This window comes from Protomyctophum parallelum (genome assembly GCF_964188405.1).
Source record: "Protomyctophum parallelum genome assembly, chromosome: 20".
NCBI lineage: Eukaryota > Metazoa > Chordata > Actinopteri > Myctophiformes > Myctophidae > Protomyctophum > Protomyctophum parallelum.
Genome location: NC_139718.1, coordinates 12,883,690 through 12,907,941, shown reverse-complemented (window position 1 = coordinate 12,907,941; position 24,252 = coordinate 12,883,690). Strand labels below are relative to the sequence as shown.

Sequence of the window (24,252 nt, the reverse complement as noted above, 5' to 3'; positions counted from 1 at the left end):
TAATGCTCAGGGCATACCGGGTAGCCATCTCTAGTTGGGGAATCATAAGCAACCTATTTTGCATGTGTTGACACAATCATCACCCAGTCTGTTTGGATCACATGAAAAAACATCTACAAAACTAAAGATGGGGTTATTTTTAGTGTCAAGGCAACTATCTCCCACTTAACACCTTGGGTGATGGACACCTCAGACGAGGGATTACGTATTTTATTAACTATAAGAGTAGCCAATGCTATGAAACTGTCTACATTTGAAAATAGTATGTTTGGATCACATGAAAAAACACCTACAAAACTAAAGATGGGGTTATTTTTAGTGGACTACTACTGTATCGGGGGAATCGTTTCAATCGAAATATTTGAATTGTGTATACTTTATTGTGTGAAGCAACAGCAAGCAAAGCAAAGCAAAAGCAAAACAAGTAAATAAGTGTGAAATGATGGATGGATGGATGAAATAAATAATGTGGCCTATAAAATAGACCAAATGTAGTATTAATTATAATGGACAGGGATCGCTCTAAGAATTCGGATGGATATATAATGGTGTCAAACAGAATAGCATGACAGACAAATGAGCTCTCCAGTTCTTCGCACGGAGCCCAAAGTGAAAATGCAAACACTGACTCACCTCTGACTTGATGGAAGGAACCTCTGACTTTTCCCTGAACTCATCTCTATTCTCATCCGATCTCCTTCCATTTTAATAGGATGAGAGCCCTGAGGCAAAAGGGTTACTGGGCTAACTGGGCCACAAGCCCGCCGACACAGCAGCAGCCCTGAGCCGACAGTCTCTGTTGTGATTCAGAAACAAACACAGATTAATGAGGTACAGTACAGTCAGAGCTGTCTGCTGTCTGGGGGGGCAGGGCAGTCTGTCAGCCAAACTAGCACAGCCTTCTGATTTTACAGAAAATATGCACTGGCATTAAATAATTATTAGATAAGCTGAGAACTCGAGGAATTTCCACACTGAGTGAAGGTTAAAACAAAAAATGATTTGCCCCTATACAAAATACATTCACATCCCGTTGCGCGTAGATGTCATATTTTTGCCCAACACTGATATATAATTAGTCTTACTGCAGTGTCCTGTGCCAAAATAGCCGTTCTACAAGCTCACAACACGCATTGCAACCTATATCGTGAGCTTGTACTTTATTATTTTCATTGCTAGACACTATCATACGATGGAGTATAAATTAGGCAGAACTTTGAACGTTGATGTTTCGCCACAGCATACAAGTACATTTCACCCAACCAATTCTGATGTGACCTACACTGTAACTGCACCTTAAGGTCTCGAAAGGAGTCAAAGCGCATCCAAACTAGTGCAGCACAAGGCTAAATCCACCCATGGATTTGATTAGAAACAGTGACCAGCTGTTCTACGTATGGAACGTCATAACAGGTCAGCTCCATATATGGAGATCTAAGGGTGACAGCGGGGGCAGTGTCTTGAGTGTACAGGGTTTGATGAGGGCCCAGGTAGGGACGTGATGTCACAAGACCTGGGCACCATGGGCTTTCCCATGTATGGGGATTTTGAGTGATACACTGACGGACAGGAAATGCACGATTCCATAGTTAACTGTGACCTTTGGTCGCAATTAATACCAAACTGCAGCTGCAGCATACGACTTCAATCTTGTACATCCAATTAAAATGTTATTACACTGTAGTCATGGAATAGAATTGCACATTTACAAGCAACTACAGTAGCCTCTCTGAACTGATGACCAGGGAGGCATGAACTCAGACATGAATAAATGTACAGTATCATGACTTATCTAGTGTTTCCATTATCTGTTGCAAGGAACTACAGTAGCTTTAATGGAAAGATGAATAGCCTAATTGCACCTTTGTGCATTTCTAAAGAAAATTGCCTCAATGGTGAATGGTCAGAGTTAAGGCCCAGGCTTTTGAAAGCCTGGGGAAACTCATTAGAAAGTCTGGCATAGGAAGGCCACATCCTTGTGTTTTGTGAAACAATAACATTGCAGAGGCGAGTCGCTCCAAATTTGGTGACGTCTCTGCTGTTTTAACAATTTTCACCTGAGAAACATACAATGTCAACATGTGTAAACAACAGACAGAACACCTACCTGCAGATAAGCAAATATGGTGCTGTCAGTGCAGATGATTGCATTCTATCCTCAGCTAATCCAGTGTCTATGGAAATAGAGGATTTTTCAAATGAACATATAGCCTAACTAGTCATTGAGATGGTCATTTTGAAGGTTGAGTTTACAGTGTAATAATTGTAATCACAAAACAAACACTGCTAAATCATTTAGACAGACAGATAGCACTTTAACAAGCTAGTTTTTAGGTCGACTCTCTTTCTGCCACATAGCCTAGCAGCAAACAAACACTGAACATTAACACACCAGAAGTCCAGAAAACACCAGTTTTAAGGTTTAAACTCAAAACGGAGCGTATTTTCTCAGCGCACACAAATATGCGACATATTGAGCTTTTACAACACAGGCCTGCCGTCATTTTGGCCCGCCACAACTATCATAGTTGTGGCGGGCCATGCAAACAAACGTTTTTTAAATTCTTCCTACGGTGCGAGCATTGGCTATTTTCTTTTTAACATATATTTAAGATTTCATTTCGCCCAATAAAGGGAGACTTACCGTATAACTTGAATGACACTGCAGTTCAAGAGAGGCTCGACAGGTAGACCAGAGTCGTAATGGGCTCTGAGGTAGACTAGAGGACAGAGGTAGACCTACAGGTGCAGACTCATTAGCCAAACCAGAGCCCAGATAGCTCTGGCCTCTTATCTGGGCCAAACCATATTCAGAAACAGAACAGGGCCTATCTGTCTAATGTGTGTATCATGCACAATTATGTAGCCTATAGCCTATGCAGATGCATGAGCCTATACCCGTGCAAACTATTACTATGCCTACATGCATAAATGTCAATCAATCATGCCTGATTGTTTAATTAAGTGCTTCCCCCCACCTTGCTCTTCCAGGCTGAGTAGCACAACTTTTTCCACAAAAATTGTGTCACTGCTTTAGTGCTCAATGTAGTTACCAAACACTGATGCATAATGGATAAATGCTGACAGTACCCTTACTACCCTAATGCAAAAGTTAAAACAAGCGCATAGTGTAGCCTATTATAGTAGCCCAAACATTTAGATTCTCATAGAGGTTTTTTTCGATTCTGACGAATCTCTCTGGGCTACTATTATAGTATGGTGCCCAGACTGCCCATATGGCATTATTCATTATGTAACCTAACATTAAGCATTAAGCCAGAATACTTCAGTAACTTCCATCTGGTTATACAAGTGCCTGTAGAGGTAAACTACAGATCTTATGAATGAGTGAACTTGAAGTGAGAAATAAATCAACTCATCAATAAGAAGAAACATTTTATTCACAGGTACTGTAAAACACAAGCTGCCTTATCATACATTTATACACAGGGTCAGAAAATCCTATACAAAACCAAGGATATTTGAAAATATGGGTTTTGATATGAAATATGACCATACATATAATAAATTCTTGGAAAAAAGGTCTCAGTTTGGTAATAGTTATTTAGACGAGCCTAACCCCACATTAGTGAAAACCGGGGTTATTATAAAAAATTAGAATGGTAAAAATGGAGTAGAAATCATTCATAAAAATGATTAAAAAATCTCATGCAGCATCTTCAGAGGGGGCCTGAGAGAGTATATCTTTGTAAAGGAAACAAAACAAATTCATATTTGTCCAAGTTATAGAAAGCAAACACGTCAAAATGCAACAAAATCATTTTTTCTTTTTTTTTAACTGAGTTAAATCAACTTTCAGTTGATCACCATTGATCTCATTGTTTCAGTCATTTGATTCAAAGCAAACACATTCTTGGCAGCTACATAGAGCTGATATCATGATTGATTTTGCTTAACAGTGTCACAATCTTTTACTCATATTCACTGCATCATTACACACACAAAAAAATCCTCTCCTCTGACAATTCTTTAGTCTTTGATTAAGACACAGATTTTAGTTGAACAGCCTTTGCATGTGAAGAAAACCATTGTGAACACAAAAGGCATGTTAGTGTCGTTAGACCAGAGCTCTGTGTGGGGCAATGAGCAATGCTAAACTGTGTGCTGCTGCTCATAGTTCTGTACTGTAGTTCTGTACTGAGGTTCTTGTAATTGTTTGAGTGAGCATTATACGAATGCATAGAACCGAGGGTTGGCACCGTTTGAAAAAAAAAAAAAAAACGTAAATTATATGAGGCCATTAGACTTGTATTGTGTGTGTGTGAGTGTGTGAGTGTGAGTGTGTGTGGGCACAACTATGCATGGGTACTATGCAAGTACCCAGCATACTGTCCTCATAGAATTTGAGGGGGGTTTAGGCATGTCAAACTCACATTATACAAGGTCACACACAATAACCACATACTGTAACAGTTGAACATCACTAACCAGGTATCACAGCATTTCACTAATTGATATGTTCTGGCTTATTCCCAAATTTCCTGTTAGATAAAAATGGACAATCAACCATAGTTTGAATTAACTATTCCAATCCAAACCCCAACTAAACTGGTGCCGCATCTAAGTGCATCCACTGAGACCTATTCTGATCAAGGCAACTGGAGGGAGATAACATGAATGCAACCTGGCCAGCTTTCACAGGCCAGGTGACAGCAGATGAGTGATATCAGAAAATGTAGTCCTTTTGACGAGATAACACAGACTAGTTTGAAAAGCTAGAAAACTACAGAGATAACATAAGGCGCAAGAGGTTGGATGAACATGGATAAAATGCTGACTGAGGTTTGGAAACATGAGAAAAGGCAAAGTCTGGGAGCGCAATAACATTAGCTTATTGCTTTTCTTTTTTCCTCTTTATTTTTTTTCTTCCCTACAAATGATATTTTGTACACCGCATAATCATATAAATACACTATACAATGCAATATAAAATATTTTTTTCTTAAAAGGAATATGTTCAGGATTGGCTTAGGTATGCTAGTTATACCTGCTGCACCATACAAAAGAATAACACATTAAAAACAAGACAAGTAAAAAAGGCACTTCCAGGTGTCGATCATTGACTCTTGGGTAAGTGATGGCCACTATCTTGCCATACAGGCAACACTGTCACATCTGCGCACACGTTTCTCTCCCATTTCAAAATGTCCAATACAACGAGGCACTACAGCTAAGTGGTTAAGATCTCCTTCCATCTTCATGCAAAGATTCACTTTCCTCCGATCTCCAGTCTGTTGTTCTGTTTTTTGTTTAGTTTTTTCACTTCATTCCAGTCATGGAACTAGCTGCTACATCTCATCATCCTTCTCTCACTTCCCGAACTCTATTCTCTACTTCCTCTTGTCAGACTTCAACTTCACACAGTCCCTCCTGAGTGCCAGATGTTGACATGCTGATGTCAAAACAGGTCACCATCATCACACGCGACTTGCATAGGTTGACGCAGAACTCCAGCTCGTCTGTGACCTGTCCCAACGCCTCCAGGTACTCTGGGGACTCCTTGTCTAAATCCTGGTCCACCTCAACTATCAGAAAGGGGACAGGAAGTTTCAGTTATTATGGTCAGTCATGAAAGGTTTTTAAAACTGCAGCTTTGCTGATTTGTCACCTGAATTCTATCATTCTGTTGTGAGGACATAATTTAAGAATTCAACACTTCCGTGTTGAATTCGTGTCTCCAGATCTCACTGTCTAGGGCCCTGGAAGCCTAGACAGCAAGCCTACAAAATCTCAGATTGACACAGAAGATCGCATTGGGAAGTGTTACTTCAGATTTGCACATGTCCTCTTCACAAGAGTGCTTTACCATATATCACATGGCTTATTCTTGGGCTCTTTTGCTCTGATGTCATGTAACATAAGAGCAAAATAGCCAATTGTGACTGTTGTCAATGCCATGGGATGCATTCAACGGTTACTCACACTCTCCTATCCACTTCCTGGGATCCATCATTAGTCGGACCTTAGTATCCTCCAGCTCCTCCCACAATGCATCATGCTTTAGCCTCAAGTCCTTCACTTGCTGTTGCCTTCTCTCCAGCACCTTGAGCTTACTGTTAAAGTACTGCAGACCCTGGTGGAAAGAGGAAAATAACAACTGAATACTGTGAAGGTTACAATAACACCAAAAAATGAAATTACATTCACGGCAACATCTATCTGTAAATGGACTTATGTGAATGAAGAAACTTAACTAGAACAATCTGTAGTCATGCAGAAAGAAAACTTTAATATTGAGTGGCCCCAGCGCGGTCACATTCAAAGTGTATTTTAAAACATTCTATACTATTTTGAGTTTCTTACTACTAAATATATACCAATGTGAATATTTACGAAAGAAACAATAGGATCTCTTTTCTGAAATCACGCAGATTCATTTATGTTTGGTTAGCTATCTTTTCTTTCAATGTCAGATACTTTTTTTTAAATGGGAGGATATACAGAGAAGTGGTGTATAGTACTGTACTATTAACATTTGTGGCAATTCTCCAGGTATTGTAATGTAAGAATGTCTGTTTCCTCTTACAGTGAGGCTCAGTCTTACAACAGATTATAGTCAACTAAAACAATGTACTTCCACCTACAAACTAAACTCTTAACTCCCATTACAGAACATGTCCTTGTAATTAAGTCTCAGGCACTGTGAAAAGAATAACATACCTTTTCAACATCCTGAAATGGTTGCTGAAGACAAGAAGGGAGAAGAGGTGGTCGGTTAAAAACGGTGTGAAATAAGTTAACATAATGTACACCAATATTAAACTAAATGGAGGATTACATGTAATACTCTCAAATGAACTGACATTGTGAATAATTATACATATAAAATATTAATATAAGAATACACACAATAAAACAATGTACAGTATGATGCATGTACAACAGATTCAAACAAATACTCTCCCTGGAACAGTTAGTAGAGGCTGTTCATTATTTGCCGTTCAGCCAGAAAAGGCTGGGAGAGACAAATTGAAGATCATCTTTCTCTAATTGAAACTAAATCAAACCTCCATCCAGCTGATTTAACGTCTTCTCCTAACAAATCCCTGTCTGGCTCTGTCTGTCCAACTTGTGGAAGCAGTTAATGACCCATGGAGGAGGAGTCAGTCGTAAACACTGATCAGCAAGCCAGAGTGGGGGCTGGATGGCTTGTGTTCATCACACATTCTTTGACCACTCTTTGCCATTCTTCTTGTGCTCTCTCTCTCTCTCTCCCTCTCTCTCTCTGTCTCTCTTTCTTCTCTCTCAAATATCTTTCTCTGTGCCTCTTTCCAAACCCATAACCATCACTACCACCAGCGAGCCCCAGTCATCACTCATATCTAAACCAATTAACCCCAGACAGTAATTGCCTCCTCGCCTCTTCACATTCCTGAGGAGGCCTGGTATAATACCAAGCTCTAGGAGTCTGCTCACAGACACTGGGCAGACTGAAGGTCAGATGTCTGAGTGAGACGACATATTTCTGTCTTGCTCTTTAATAAGAAGCTGGGAAGGAGTGAGCTAAGTCCTTCCCACAATGTGACTCGATGTGGCACATTCGGAGCACGTATGGGATCAGTGTCGCACATGCAAAACATTGCTGAGGCTCGAGATCGCTAAGGACCACGCACGAGACACTTGTGACCCAGACCTTTACAGGACCGAAAATAAGTTCAGCCAGATGCGTCGTCGTGTAGAACAAATCACGCATGACCCTCTGCTCACCTCTGCAGATTCCTCCTGTCGCCGCCTCTGGAGACGCTCCACGTCATCGATCTCGTACACCTTGATCTCAAAAGGCTCTTTCAGCGTCCCAGACATCGGGGGCAAGTCCACCCACTGGCCTGTGGTGCCCACTTTCTTCCCCAGGGACGAGGTGTCTGGCATCGGTGCTGGAATAAGCCGTCGTCTCTGGAAGCCTACATGACCCCACACGCAGACAAACAGACACTTCAAATACTGTGGAAATCGCACAACAATATCTGCTAGGCTGTATAGTTCTATCAGTAAATATGTATTCTGAGATGTAATATGATATCAGGCTCTATACAGACTGCCTGTGTTGTGGTATTTACATATTTATAAGTCTTTCAGTGCTTTCTTCTACAGCAAACGTGAATTCGGAAGGTTGGTTTAACACACAGGAATGCAAAAGGTTACACATATACTGTAAGGCTACAAAGACGTAGAACTCGGTCACTACTACTCATGTTCAATTCATCTTATTTGATCATCATAGTCAGCTTTTATTGAAGCATCCATTACCATTTTCTTATGTATTCATGAATAATGCATACTGCTGATTCAATAAGGGGGGAAAGTTCAATAGAATACATATATAAGGGATAGTGTCCCATCTATGGAAAATGGCCTGGGTTAGATATGTGATAGATCTTGTATTGTAGATTTTGCCTGAATGTTCCTCGAACAAACCGATTTACATGCAATTTCAGATATACTCTTTTTTATCAATTATGCCAAACTTTGTTGAATATATTTAAATTTATACAAGCACTTGTTTCTCACCATTTGATCTCTTCTTGGGAGCCTTGGAGGTTCTCGGCCTGCCAGACGAGGACATGCCGCTTTCGCTCATGGAGTCGTGGGCAGAGGAAGCGCTCCCTGTGGCCTCGCTGTCACGGATCATGCTCTCATAGCCACTGCTGCCACCACTGTGGTAGAAAAGCGCTGTACGACCCATAGCTGGAGGAAGCTCCCCACTCAGCACACTGCTGTTGTCACTCCCATGGCCACTGCTGTAGCGCTGAGGCCGCCTGGGTGCTGTGATCTTACTATATGGAGAGGGCAGCATGGCTGTTGGAGATTTGTCATCGCCCACATTCACCCCACTGTCATTACCACTGTCCGAGTCTCCTGAACTTCTCGTGTGTTTGCCTGATGTGCTGCCTGACGCCAGCTCGCTCACTCGGCTGTTAGCCGCCCTCATAGCCTGCTTGGTCCCCATGATAGTTCCCCTACCAGGCTTGCTGCTGACAGCGGTGGTGGTGGTGCGAGGTGTTGCAGTCCTTCCAGATGGGGGCAGGTTGGCATTGGCGTTCCTGGTAACTGGGGCTGCTAGAGACTTGGTTGAGGAGCTGAGGCCCTTAGAGTTGCTGGCAGACAGTGAGCGAGCCTTATTCCCATTGATTGCTCCTATTGTCCGGGGGTTCGAGCTAGCTTTTACCTGACCAGGTTTCCCAGTGTTTCCTGGGACTCCACATGGGGATGGTGGGGAGGTGGCAATGGGGGAGCTTGATGAGTTTGGAACACCAAATCTAGGAATGGACCTACTGGACTTGCTGCTGCTGTTGCTGCCCAGACTTGCCCCGCTGTTCTCCCTACTGAGAACAGGCCTGGAACCTAACTGGGAAAGACTGTCACATCTCTCCAGTGACATCTGACTGCTATAATGCAGCCCAGCTTCACCTCTGGCTCCCCTGGCCTTCAAGCTAGATGTAACTTTGGCAGAGAGGCTATCAGATTTGAGGCTTGAGGTTTTAAAGCTGTTGGAGTCTCCTCTATGACTCACCTCTAGCTCATCCTCAGACATGGCAGTCCTCACCCCAGAGGCTTTCCCTGCCTCACCGTATGCTGACTTTAAGGCACTTTGGGGCAGCAGGGTCTTGTTCTTCTGGTCTAGACTGGACTTTCTCACTGGAGGAGGAGGTGGAGGAGAGGTACAGCCAGGCTTAGGGAGCATACTGCCTTTGGCCATGTTAGCCTTGTTGCTTTTCCCCAGAGAGGAGAACTTAAGACTACTGGTGGATGCGGTGATGTCCTGGTTTCCCTTGGACTCGGAGGAGGCGTGGATGACAGGCACTGTTCCCAGGGTGGTGGCACCTCTCCTCAGCTGAGGCATCTTGCTGGGGGGATCCGATTTCTTACTGGTTGACTTCTCGCAGCCGTCAACCACCCTTTGGGATGAGGTAGAGCCCTGTACCTTAGGTGGGCGAGGTACACTGTTGCTGTTGATAGACGTTTTGCGGGTGGGAATGCCACTGCTTTTGAGGAGCTTGCTGGTGTTGCTGGGGTCAGACAGCTGAGGTTCTGAGTGGTTGTCCATGCGATGCCATGGATCATCCTGCCTGGGTTCCTGTCTCTGTGTCTCTCTACTACTGCTGTTGCTACTATGGGAGGGAGATGAGGTAGGTTTTACTTTCCTGGGAAGACTGGAGTGGACTATAGAGGGGCCCTGTGAAGGTTGTGAGGATCCTACAGAGTGAGCTTTAGTTATTTTGGAGGTGAATCTGAGGGATCCTTTGGCTGATTCGGGAGATGGGGGGCATTTTGACAAGGACAGTTTGCTTGAAGCGGCACTGTCACTGTCTAATTCAGAGAAACTAAAGCCACTGTCATTCAAGGAGTTCTTGGCATCTCTAGGTGATGGTTCACAATGGAACATACCAAGGGAATCTAGGTAAAATGTGCTATCTGGACCCATGTGTTTAGCCTGCGGGAGGAAAACATCTGCAGAATGAGCCCCTTCACTTTCCAAAGTGCACACGCTAACCTCGCTCAGCCAAGAGCTGATCGAAGAACCCCTGCTTCCCATACAGACCAACGCTTCCTCCTGGGGAGTAGTGACCAGCTCAATGTTTATTTCAGAACCTCCGACAGCCGACGTGTACGCATCATATTCATCATTGATGCTGCTGATGATGCTGACGGGGCGGGACCCAGAAGCCAGCGCCTGGAGGGAGCAGTCACTGTTGAAGCTGATAATGCTCGAGGGTCGGCCCTTGCCTATGAGGCTCCCGAAAGAAAGCTCCTCCACCACCGTGAACACCAGCTCATCCTCTCCATTCAGCTCCACAGGTTGCTGCAGGGTGACCGTGGCTCTTAAGATGTCCCGGTCCATGCACCTCTCCCTCAACATGGAGCGCACCTGGCACACCTCCACCGGAGCTCTGAACAGAGGGGAATTCAGCAGATCAACACGCTTTGTGGTTTGATGGCTCATTCCGACCGGGGGCATTCTGGTGGTAGACCTTTCCTCGTTGTCTTCATTTCCCTTGGAAGAGTCTTTCTGCTGCAGTGGAGGCGGGGCTGGCTTCGGCAGCAGCTTTTTGTTAAAGTAGACCTTCTCCCTCACCACAGGCTCAGAGTTAAGAGCTGCGGAGGCAGCTGGCTTGTTTGGACTTGCCCAGGTTTCTGGCACCAAGAGCTTCTCACCATCAGCGCTGGTTCTACATACGCCCTGAGTGCTCTCTGATGGCACCCTTTCTGCAGCTACACATGGCCTCTTAGCAAGGTCCAAATTGGATTTAGTGTGAGGGCTGCCGGACGGCTGAGAAACAACAGACTTAGGAGATGGTTTAGGTGATATGCTTTCCTGGGAGGAGGAGGCGTTGGCTACAGTCTTTGGCGAAGCAGCGCCTTGGCCCTCTATAGTTTTTTCTATCTTGGGGCTAGCCTGGCTTCCCTTGCCCTCTCCAACAAAAGCACTGGGCTCTTCACTGCCATCGATACACTCCAATCTCTCCTGCAGCTCAGCAAATGTGTTGCACTTGAAGAAGGAATGGTCTCTGTTTATAGGGCCTTCTTTTGAAGTCCTCTTCTTGTTCAGAGAAGGGATGATTGGCACGAAGGCAGGGGGGCCTTCATTGTCGCTAAGCTCCCTGTCTGAGATCGCAGCTCCCCCGGGCCCCACATAGATGACAGTGTCGCAGGATTGCTCACTGCTAGAAGAGTATTCTGGGTCACTGAGCAGAGAGGGTAGGTCCGGGTCCAGGGCCACGGTCCTCGGGTGGAAGGGTCTGAGGTGGGGCGGCCGGCGGATCCTCCCTTCTTCACAGGAACTCTCCCCTCCAGATGAACTGGATGCATACTGCAAAGCAGAGAATGGAGATGGAAGAACATTTAGTCTTTCTAGGGTTGGAAAAGCATCACATAAAGGTATAGCAGTAATATGATTCGATAAGAATTAAAATATTAATGCTACAATTATATCATTATTTAAGCCCTTTTAACTAAATGAATTTGTCTTCACTTCACTTAATTCAGTGAGCAATCAATCACAAGGCAAATATAAATTCCTCTGAAATTACCCGTCGATAGATATCTAAAGGTTAAAAGTGCACATCGATAGCCACACAGAAATTAATGTCAATAATATGAATAGTTCTATGTGAACTGCATTTTAATCATGCCTGGGACCAATACGAAACGAATACAGGCTGTCATTCAACCTAATTATCTGGAGCATATAGTATTTCCCTAATCCGAAGGAATGCATTACACACATCCCTAGGCAGTGGTATTGATTACATGATTATGTGTGGAAGAGCTGTGAAAAAGTAGCTCTAAATTACTGTACTAACAACCTTCCATTAGCAGAAGCATTCATACATTCATTTATTTAATGGTTCTGAATTTACAGGAGGAATAACCTTGACCACCTTGGCCATAACTACGACAGTCATTTAAAATGCCATTTAACAAATGTAATTAACGATTAATCTCCTCATGCACATTAACATTGTTAATAATAACACTTGATGGGACATTTAATACAACATACAATGACATATCTTTCATTCAACATTGTGTCTTTAATTGTACATTGTGTGAAAAATGACTACTAGTGTTTCATGCCTTTTATAATACATCAGTACAAGTAGCCAATATCGATTTGTGGAAACACAGACCTTGGATTTCTTCTTTCTCATGCGGTGGATGCGGGAGGCCAGCTGGATGGTGGTGAGTGAATCAGCGTAGTTGGCAGAAGAATCAGAGATGTGGGCAATCATGGTGGTTCTGCAGTTGATGTTCCCCAGTGACTCCCTCAGTAACATCGTCAGTTTGCTGTCCCTAAATGGTACATTCACACATTGATGGTCATCAGTAAAATGGCACTATGTTTCAGTGTAATTTCAATTGGCAAATTAAACATGAGGATATCTTATATCATTGATAAGAAGGCCCTTTGCTTCATGAGTACTCAATTGAACCATGAACGTATACTGTAAAATACTGCAGTATGCCGTCAAAGAGCAAACCTGCAGAGCACATGAACTAACTTGTCTGAAACATTTTAATTACAATTGGACTCGGCTTCACTGCAAAATCTGGAGTTTTCATTTGACTCTGTAGCCGTGAGCATCGATTCTACACTCTCAGAGTTAAATTAACACTGTGTTCAAAGATAAAACAGAGAAGACACTCAATCTGAAGACCGCTGATCTTTCTTACCTGTACGGTACGTGCTTGGCTCCATTGGCTAAAGCCATGATGACGTTTCCCAACGCGTTAAGAGACAGGCATTGGCCTCCGCCACCGTCCCTGCTTTTACTGAGCACCTTCTCGCAGCTTCCCAGATCTATGAGATGTAGCCGGCTTCTTCCTCCTGACACTGAACCAATGACAGACAACAGATCCAGGTGAGCTTAGATATCAGCACAGACACTCCCTCTCTGAAGTCATCTGTACTGCAGCAGGATGACAGGAGTGGCTGAGCCCAGCCCAGTCCAGACTGGTGACTGTTATGCCCATGTGATTTATACATGAGTAACGCTACCAGTCTGAAGTGATTCAAATTGGAACCAGACTGGCGTACGCCCACCACAGGTATACGTCAGAGTCCCAAGAGAGATCCGTTAAATCATGAAAATAAAACAACGGGCCATCACACATATGTGAGTGATGAGGGAACGCAGTGTAAGAATAAAAATCCCTGTAGGGCAAAAAGAAGGGCAGTAAAATGCATTCGTACCACAGCAGGGCTGCTGTTATGTACTGTAGATGACTGATATGCTATTTCACATGACTGTTGTAGGAAATTAAGAGTTCCGCAGAAGGCAGCAGTGGTAATCCATTAAACTCCTGTCAGTAAGACTTAGAAATTGAGCAATTCGACGCCCCACATCTGCGCTTTGCCAGCAAGCACAACATCTGAATACAAACAAGTTTCCTTCTTACCGAGGCTGCAGCAAATCCATCCACAAACATTGAAAATAAGCGAGTGGGCTGATTATTCATTCAGATGTATGCTGCAGTCTCCCACTGCCTAGCCAGCATATGAATACTCTCAGTCTGACAGGAGGGTCACCTGTACAGAATATACTAGCTATAATTAGCAAATGAACACGACTACTAATGACTAATAGCAGGATCGTTGTCAAAGCACTGTAAGTAATTTGGATTGTCTAATTGATTAGCTTTGTGATTAGCTGATTGTGGAGTGCTCCTCTGCTCTGGATCAGTGAATGTCCCTTTTGGCAAATTCCGCAGTGTGAATGTGTGATTGTCATGACTACTGTATGTTGGTGTTGTGTGTGTTAATGAAATGCTAAATAACAATAGCGATTAGGGGGATACAACATCGTTGTATAAGTATTGTATAATTTTACTATTTTATACTATATCAAATAGGCAGAGGCGGACTTACCATTGGGCTCCAAAACATTTAAATCAAATAAAAAGTGTTTTAATTTTTTTAATGATTTGAAATTGTAAAGTATTGCAATCCAATTCAAGTGAGATTTACGTTTAGTTATTGTACATTTAGTATTATGGTTAAATCATTGAGAGCTTCTGCTCAGACACTGACGCTGTGTTGTGGGGTAGCTGTGGAAACCCCTGCATTCTGCATTCAGCGACTAGTCTGTCTGTCTGCCTGCCTTTCTCTTTTGGGGGGGCTGGGTAACCCAAAATTACAGCAAAATTTAAACAAAATTATTTTCCCCAGGGGGTCCCTGAAAATGTGTCTAGCCCGGGGGCCCTTGGGAGGGTAAATCCGGCCCTGCAAATAGGTGGTTAAAACAACACTGGGTGTCAGAGGTGTTCGTAGTAATGCAACGGCAGTGCTCACTTCCTCCCTTGCCGCTCTTCTCCATGCGGTACTGGTAGATGTGCAGTGTGAACAGCATGTGGGAGTTGCGGCGCTCGTCCTCGTCTGCGTCGGGCCTGCTGGTGCTGCGGGCTGCGATGGCAGCGTCCAGGAAGAATGCTGCCTTCTCGGCCGTGGGGGCGCGCAGCTCGCTCTGGTTCTGGAGCTGAGAGGAGGAGGAGGAGGAAGTGGAAGGGTGAGGTCAGGGTGTGAAAACAGAAGGGGTGACGTGAGAGGGGTGCAAGAGAAGAGACAGAGAGAAAGGGAAGGGAGAGGCCGTTAATTGGACCCAGGCACAGCGTCTCTCACCCGTTTTGATTGGGTCTCGGGGGCAATTAGAGCAGCAGATATGCACACGGAGAGAGAGGGGGATTAGGAGAGGTAATGGAGGAGCAGGAGGCAGGGGTATTTCCCTCTCCACGGATGTGGTGATGGGAGGATACAGAAAGAGGAGAGAGAGAGAGGGGGGAGGGTGAGGAAGAGGAGCAGGGAGGAGGAGGAGGGGTGTGCATGGTTGCTAAGAGGAAGAGAAGCAAGCAGCCTCGCAGGCGTGTGTGGAGCCTTTGAAGTCACAGTCCACACGGATACCCCAAAAAACAACATCTGACGGCAACACCTGTCAGTGCCTTTCAAACCTACCATCCTCCACCATCCGTCCCAATAATGCTTTCATTGTGTCGCAGAGGGCCAGCAATCACACACAGGTTGTAATGGATGCTGACGGATGCTGACAGCGGAGTCAATACAAAGGTAGGGACAGAGGCATCAATACCACAGATGTTTTTTTGGGTGGAAATGTATGGGGGTCGGTAGGACGGACAGAGGAAGCTGGACTACAGAGTGCGAATGCGAAAGACCTGGGACATGAAAGACAACACAGAAGCTGAGGGTTGGATGGGCACGACTAGGTAGATCCTAGCGAGGATCAGATCAATGCGCAGGACCACTAATATATACCACAGAGGATCAGAGAACAAAGAGAGAAAGAGAGAGCAAAACACGAGCGCACAAGCGCCTTCGCCCTTCCACATGCCCTCACCTGAGTGCCACAGATGGGGTCTTCTCTCAGGTAGATTCCAGGGGACTGGCCGTCCTGCAGGCTGCCGGACGACACCTCCGACAGCAAGTCTTTCAACTCCTCGTCCTTGCCGCAGATTTCCACCGCGGATACGCGGACAGAGAAGCGCGTGCCTGTCTTTTCCTTGCGCTCGTTGATGAGCTTAAAGAGCCAGGAAATGGCACAGGGCACAATGCCGAGGCTCTGAGTGGAGCAGTCGTTGCCAATCATGGTGTACGTTTTGCCTGGAGATACACAAGAGAAAGGGGGAAATGTTGGCTTGCATTTTAAAGAAGGTTAACAAGCTGATGCTCGATTTCCACCTCAAACTAAAATTAATAGGCAGCGAGTGAGTTGACAGATATATGAAATGTGTCTGTGTGTTGAGGCGTATAACAAAATTTGGATGAAAAAAAAACAACTAATTGTGGCTGTAGTGGTTCTCGGGTGATATTTCTGGTAAATAAAAAATCAAAAGGTGAAGCACCGAGCTATATTCCATACAGAGCCATTCCGTAGGAGGATTATAGCCGGTGGGAACCGCAGTTAGAAATAGAACCAGCCCTTCGGACCAAGAATGTGGCCAGGTCAATTACTATGATTTTAATTTCAGACCGAGCCCTGTAGCCTCGATGCAGAACCCCCCCCCCCCCCCCGCTGCGGCCCCCCGACTCACCGCACGCCCCCGTTCTCCTTCAACATTCCCTTTCCTCTGCTCACTTCAGTGCACTGCTAAGTCAATTGTGGCTGTCGAGTGCAGCTAACAATGGGCCGCTGAGAGTTTTCCTTGGCTAACAAAGGCTGTGGTCTAATCTGTCGGCAGTGGAGGAGCTTACCGAGCTTGACATGGCCAAAGCAGAAGATGCAGCCGTCCGCACCGTTCACCACGGATTGGATAACCTCTGCCACTGTCCCTGAGCACACCTCAGCCTGCGGAAAACACAAAAACACAAATCAGTTTTCAGAAAACATACAAAATAAACATGCGCCCCTAAAGCAGTCCGTTTACAGTGTAGGACATTTTATTGAATTTGAACCACTTCGCTTAAATCTGTAAAATAATTGCTATTGGACCATTACTTATTATTACTTTGTTTCTCAGAATTGCTGCTGCTGTTCGCCTCAGGGATAAATAAAGGCCATCTCATCGTATCATCTTATATTATCGCGTGCGTGCGTGTGTGCATGCGTGCGTGCGTGCATGCGTGTCCAGAGAATATTGCAATGTGCAGCTCATTCTTTACAATGTGTTTCAGCATGGGTCCTCTGGGGCAAGGCTTCTACAGCGGAGGTCTCTTCACCATACATCACAACGCAAACAAGAGCTATTACTGTTACTGTTAGCCCTCCCAGTGGTGTATTCTGGTAGTCTTGCCATACCACCACTGGAGCAACATCCAGACTAAAGCTATCAGCAGCTTACTGACAGAGCAGAAGATCTGATAGAATCTATAAAGCTCTCCCCACTGTGGAGACTGGAGATGCTGTTCAGTTCCACTCTGTGAACTAGTGCTGCTCAGTTTGTGAAGAAGTGTGAAACACTTGACATTCAATGAAACACTTCAATTCAACACTTTGTCGTTGGATTTTTATGTTCTAATTTTATTCAATCACAGAAATTTGCATCACCAGGCTGACCCAAATAAAGATCACTAAGTTACATTAATTTACGTTACTGTAGAGGACATTGAACACATAGTGTATGATTCTCAGTAGTGAGACACTATGGATTGCCATTTTAAGTAAACATGTGATCTTTGATCTTAGTTGCATGGCTGTTTTGAGCAGTGGTGAGTGGAGGTTACATATAGCTGTTCTGTGAAAGGAGAGGTTAGATATATGTGGACTGAATTCAAACCATTCCCCAGACTTAAAAGGCCCAGCTGTTGGGCCCACACAGGGAAGAATGCCCCCCGACCCAAGACTGGCATTTCTTCTATAAGCCTCCGGCCGCACCCTACCAGCATAAAGACGTCCCTTTGCCCTTGAGAGGTTAATGGCTTCCCTAAACACACACACACACACACACACACACACACACACACACACACACATACACACACACACACACACGTCCCCCAATGGGCCTTACTTGTGAGGCATCCGGGGTAAACACAGCGTCAAAGGCAAATATCTTTGGGACGGCCACAGTGGCAGATCTCCTGTGTCCTGAGCTGGAGTGCGGGCTGGACGCAGGGTCGTAAAGCGTCACCTGCTTCTTCCTGCTGTCCACCTTTAGGAAGGACTGAGATTCTGAAGTCTCTGGAGCCTCCAGGGACGGGCAGATACGCATCATCACTTTCACCTGAAACACAGAAACACATCATCACTTTCACCAGAAACACATCATCACTTTCACCTGAAACACACAGACGTGGGCAGACAAAGAGGAAAAGGGAACACAATGTGAGAAATAAGAAAGAATTATTATTATTTAGTAAAGTAAAGTAAAAAGAATAAATAGAAACAACAACAACAACAACAACAAGGAAAGGGTCTAAAAATAAACCATAAAGTGGGCTGAACATTCTATAAACGTCTGTGCAGATCATTAACATTTTTAGCCTGGATTTATGGATTCATAAGCTGTCAGATCCTCTAGGATTATGTATGTCAAAACATGGCTAAACGCTGTTTTGGTTTAGACCAGTCCCAAATGACCTGAGATGTCTAGAGTGTTCTTATTGTAAAAGTAAATAAGAGAAGATACAGTATATTCTTTGTACTTGGAGCATGACCTAAGCTTATGAGAGAACACGCTGTACTTAATCAATATACCACGACAGACCACAGAAGGAGATAAATAAATAGCGGCTGTTACGGTTTCATATCCCAAACAATCCCAAGCAAAGATACTAAAGAAACACTGATTGGTGGACCTGGTGGCTGCTGTATGTTGGTGTTGAACCTCCTAGCAATTAATGTGGGAAATTAATGTTTGTATGCCACCATGCTGAGGGGATTAGCCACAGGGCTGGCTGGTTTCTGGACCACATGAAGCTCACCAGCATGGGAGAGCAAGAGCATATGGCTCCCTTCTTATCCCACCTACTCACTTTACCTCCGCCTCTTCTATCTCCCCTCCCACTCTCTCTCTCTCTATCATTCTCTCCCTCCCTCTGCGTGCCCGTAGCTCTGCGAGGGTCCTGTCCTCTCTTTCATTCTGGGGCTTGACATTCAAAAGTGATCCTCCGATCTTAACACATTCCACAGGTCACGCTAAATCACACCCGCATGCTATGCTAAACGGGACGATGGTGTGTATCAAAATACACTCCGAGGGTGTTGATTTGGCCCTGCTTTGGCGAGACTCTTCGTGTCTGATGTTATCGCTGTTGTTCTGAGAAGTGAAGTCATCCTGCCAGTTGTTTATGCAGTACTACACTGTACGGCCCGGCCCAAACTCTCCATAGTATATAGAGACATTTCCCCTTGCTCAATTTCCACCATGCAACACACGGCAGTATAATGGATGTGCACATCAGTGCGCTCCTGCGTTTGCATGTCACTCGATATGACAGTCCTATATGTATTCTTTTGAAACTCTGACAGCTCATTGTTGCTTTCAATCTGATCTAAAATACAGCCATGAAAGCTCTCTGAAGGGAAACCTATGTTTGACAAGGTGACATGGCATGAGATATAAAATGGCATAAACAAATTTCTGGAAACATGCTGCATTCCCTGATAGCTTAATAGGTTGTCTGTACTGTATGTTGTCAACTTAACTAGTACCTGCAGTACAAACGGCTTGGAATTCAGTAGATAGCATTGATAAAGACCACAATCTTGCAAAGCAAAACCACTCGGACTGACACACACACACACACACACACACACACACACACACGCACACACACACGCACACGCACACGCACACGCACACGGCCACACGCACACACATACACAGCTGGCTGCTAATGTAACTAAAGTCCTCCCATTTCTGACAAACGAGAACATTTCTTTCAACTCTTGTCTCTCCCCCTCTGTCTTTCACGCCCCACACAAAGGGGCCATTCTTCACCTGGTGTATAAATATTGCTACAGATCCAGAAACAATGTCCGCTGGCAATCCCATTCTTTCAGTGAGTGCAATTCCTCATGAATACCACCGGCCAAGTGCAAACTCTCTTTGTGCTCCGTGGGGGGCTGTTATCGTGACTGACGTGTGCATATGTTGAGTAAATTACATTTGCTATGACATTTAAAACTGGGCTCCCACATATTATTAATACTGGGCCTCTGTTGAGTGTGTGGAGGCTACCAGGATAACTAACGTCTCGGCTATATTTACGTTGGCAGAGATTTGAGACCAGGGGCTGCAGAGGATTGGCTACAGCCACAGCGGCATTTTAACACCTCTCAGACCCATGTGCTAATGGCCCCGTTCCCCTGTCTCTTGATCCCCCTAAAAATCCATTAGCAGGGCTTTTCCCCACCCGTGCCCCCATGTCTGTACCCTAAAGAGCGTTGTTGAGGTCAAAAGTGGACCCGATCCAAATAGACGAAAACAAGACGCCCGACAAGACTTAGACTGGATTCATATGAGTCATACAGTCCATGCCAGACGCTGGCAAATGAAAATACTGCTGGCTGTGATTCCACAAACAAACCATTGTTTCACAAGGAGGGAACCTTTGATTGTTTGAACCGGGAGGCTCTGCTCTGAACTGCGCTGAGAGGTTGGATTTACCATACGGCTCTCCTTGATGAAGAGGAGGCCTGGCACTGATAGACTGGATCTGGATCCTCTGGAAGTCTCAAATCCTTCATTTCCTAGCTACCCTGCGGCTGGTGTAGATCCACACATGTATGAGCAGTATTCCTCAGGTGTGGGCTCGAGGAAGCTCGTTAATAACACATCGCCTTTTTATGAAGTCCGTCTCTCAATGGGAGATTTATAACATGCAATGTCAAGCGTCTGGATATTTGGCAGAAAAGCGAGGACTTCCTATCCAGGTGGGATCTAATCTTGCGAGGGGGACTTCTTCTGCTCTATAAATACAGTTCCCTGGCCCAGACAAACAATACCCAATAAACCTCAGAGGAAGAACTGCATGTTTATACAACATTCAGGCTAATAAGGGGCCAATCCTCGCCATCCTGCGTTGCATCATCACATAGCATAGCATCTGTCATTTAACTCCTGCTGTAAAAACGTCTGCAAAGAATCACTGGCTTTCTGCTTCTTCTCTGTCCTAAACTGTTGGCTATTCAGCAAGAAGAATGCTGGTGTAACGAACTAAGTGAATTCATGACATTCCAGCAGGCTTATCTGTCTGCATCTGTGCAGACTGGAGCAGGCGGCAGGCCTGCTGTGGACCGCTGTGCCGCCGAGCTGCACTCACTCATTCAAATAGGGGTCTGTGTGTCAGTATGTGGGTAGATATACAATATGTGTATGTGCATTTCTCTCTGTCTGTCTGTCTGTCTGTCTGTCTGTCTGTCTGTCTGTCTGTCTGTCTGTCTGTCTGTCTGTCTGTCTGTCTGTCTGTCTGTCTGTCTGTCTGTCTGTCTGTCTGTCTGTCTGTCTGTCTGTCTGTCTGTCTGTCTGCACATGCGTGATCATGTGTGTGGACTGGAGTACCTGTCTCTAGGTGCACGTGCCGGAATGCGTTTGTATGTATGTACTGTATAAGCCTTTGTGTACACAAACATGGAGTTTGTGACTCTTTTGTGTACATGTCGACACGTGCCATTCCTCACCTTTCCCATGCCGGGGTTCTCCTTGACCTTTGACACGGCGCGGAGCAGACATGGCGGGGCGGGCGGCGGTGAGAGCTGCAGGGTGCCGCTGAAGTTGGTGGAGTAGACGGAGGGCTCCTGGGTGTGGAGCAATGGAGGCTGATGCTTCTTCCGCTTGGACGACAGATTCAGCTTCTGAGCGGCCCTGGTGGGGCGGAAAAACAACACAGCAGGGGGTTAGTGGATGGAAAACACAAAGGCCGCACGGCAGCTTATGTGTTCAAGTTGGCAGGTTCGCGTGAGCGAACTGAATGGACTTCTCTCTCCCTGCGAGCTGATCGATTCTACACTTTCAAAATCCCGAGTGTTCAATTTAACTCTAGGAGTCTACAAATGGTTCCATCCAATTTGGTTCCATCTGTACACTCTCAGAAGAATGTAAAGACAAATGGGTATAAGGTCCACTTGGTTCAATTTGTACACGAGGATTTTTCTGTGTAAACATCCAGCGTGACATTTCAGAGAGCCGTGCTGCCGCTGGGTCAGCTCTGTGAAGCACACACCGAAAGTGGAACACAAAGGTCAACAACCTGGCCTTTGTCTCTGGGCCAGAGTTAGCAACGTAGAGCTGGCACGCCACGCCACGCCACGCCACCATCTAGGCACCACTCTAAAAGCTTTTCTCTCAGCACCCACCTCTTAATCCACCACGTGCACTAAAATATAATACCTCAGCCCTTCAATCCAGCTACAGCCAGCCAGGCAGCAGAGTCCTCACGTGCTTTGATTCCTAGCCCACAGGGGCTGTAAATACATTATGAAACAAAGGACATGATGAAAGAACAACCTCACAGGGATAATTGAATGCTCTTCTGTTGTCAGCCGGCCAGGTGGAGAGCGCCATGCACGGCGGCGATGCACTCAATCAAACACAAAACAACTGTCGCCACCTCCTAGGAACCGGCCATGTCCGTCCCTCTGCTTTACTAGAGGCATATAAGCAGTTATGACAGCATATAATACCACCTGATTCGCGGTGTTTGGTTTGTTTAAGTTTAAGAGTCCTCAATCTCTTCAATAAACACACAGTTGTCAGTTATGAAGGTATCTCTTGGCGCACACACACACACACACACACACACACACACACACACACACACACACAGATCAGGTGAGGGACAGATACAGGTAGCTACGTATCCCGCACCACGTTCATAACATCTTGAGCGTCTGTCCGAGCAGGCTAGCAGCTTCTTTGGTAGCCGGCCGCATTGGATGGACCTCTAATCCACTGTCATCCAGCTTTCCCGTCCATTTGTCCACCAACAAAACCTCTCACAATCCACCCCACCCCGACCCCAGAGTCAGCACTGGAGGAGGCAGACATTGGTCATGGGGCCAACTGAGCGAGACACGCACAATAAACGACAGCGGCGATATCTCTGCCCCGCCTGTATCGTCTGCACTGAAACCCCCTGAGCAGCAGCAACAGAGAGAGACAGGGTGGGGGGGAAGAGAGAGAGAGAGAGACAGAGAGAGAGAGAGAGAGCCGTTACCAGATATGGCACTGGATCGGTTACCACCACTCCTCATCTGGAAAAGTCAAGGTCAGGGAGGGAAAAGTAATACCTACAGTACCTGAGAATATTTTCCCTCCAGTAGAGGGGGGGGGGGGGGGGGTGGAATCAAGAGAAAATCCAAGGGAGGGACAAGGGAGCAGTTGTCAGCGTGACAGCGTGACAGAAACAGAGAGAGAATAAAAGGAAAAGCTGCAGAGTGTGAGGTGAAAAGAGAGAATTTTGCTGAGAGAGAGAGGGGATTCAGGCAGAGGAGGAGAGAGAGGGGTGGGGGTGAACAAAAATAGACAGATCTATGCACACAGCAAAACCCTCAGTGTAAAAATGGACCCAAAGGGATCCATTTGGGTCCATGTTAACACCCTCAGAGTTAAATTGACACCAACGATTTCACTGTGCATGTCTTGATGAGAAGCTGTTTCCTTTAGAGGCCAGCCCGTGCTCATTAGCCACGCCGTGGGCTGCTCCGGACAGGAACATGTAGGTCTCCTCTGCTGCCAGAACACATCCACCCCCTCAGAAGACCCCCTCCGCCCCCCCGGCCCCTTCCCCTGCCTGTTGGAGTGACAGATGTCTCCCTCCTCTCCACTGTACGTATGCCCCCCTGCAGCGACAGCCCAAGAGCACAATCAGGGAACACACCGCTGGCTGATGGAATAATTATTGCATCCAAGGGGGCTACAGGAGAAGGCTCTCTCCCCAGGGAGCCTCCTGTGTGTGAGAGCATGGTGTGGCTCACAGACAGAACGTGTGAGCGAAAAAATGAGACGGAATAGATGAATGTGAGATGGAGAGCAACGCAGAGGAACTGTCGGAGAGAGGGGCATGCAGCTCTGTGTGTGTGTGTGTGTGTGTGTGTGTGTGTGTGTGTGTGTGTGTGTGTGTGTGTGTGTGTGTGGGTGTGCGCGTGCGAGCACTTGTGGGTGTGCATGCGTATGCACATTAATGAGAAGGAAGTGGGAACCGCAGCACACATTCATTCAAGAATAATGTTCCCCTTCTCTCTTTTGCCAACCCCCTCTCTCTGTTTCTTTCGCACCCACACTTTCCGCTCTGTCCTGCTTTATGGAACAAGATGCAAAATAAATAAAAACATTGAGGTT

At 45.5% G+C, this 24,252-nt stretch overlaps 1 protein-coding gene across 2 annotated transcripts in view; it reads right to left on the bottom strand.

Annotated features, from left to right (window-relative positions):
- Window positions 1-3,383: 3,383 nt before the first annotated feature.
- The window catches only part of kif26ab (kinesin family member 26Ab), an 82,828-nt gene continuing 61,959 nt past the window's right edge, over window positions 3,384-24,252 (bottom strand). For both annotated transcript variants that reach the window (XM_083792166.1, XM_083792167.1), the window contains 12 exons: window positions 21,594-21,777; window positions 17,980-18,192; window positions 16,724-16,817; window positions 15,870-16,132; window positions 14,813-14,996; window positions 13,195-13,354; window positions 12,651-12,813; window positions 8,530-11,830; window positions 7,729-7,922; window positions 6,682-6,705; window positions 5,944-6,094; window positions 3,384-5,546 (listed from right to left, as the gene is read on the bottom strand). In XM_083792166.1, the coding sequence (XP_083648292.1) occupies window positions 5,365-5,546; window positions 5,944-6,094; window positions 6,682-6,705; window positions 7,729-7,922; window positions 8,530-11,830; window positions 12,651-12,813; window positions 13,195-13,354; window positions 14,813-14,996; window positions 15,870-16,132; window positions 16,724-16,817; window positions 17,980-18,192; window positions 21,594-21,777 (5,113 nt within the window). In that variant the 3' untranslated portion in view covers window positions 3,384-5,364. The remainder of the gene's footprint in view (window positions 5,547-5,943; window positions 6,095-6,681; window positions 6,706-7,728; window positions 7,923-8,529; window positions 11,831-12,650; window positions 12,814-13,194; window positions 13,355-14,812; window positions 14,997-15,869; window positions 16,133-16,723; window positions 16,818-17,979; window positions 18,193-21,593; window positions 21,778-24,252) is intronic.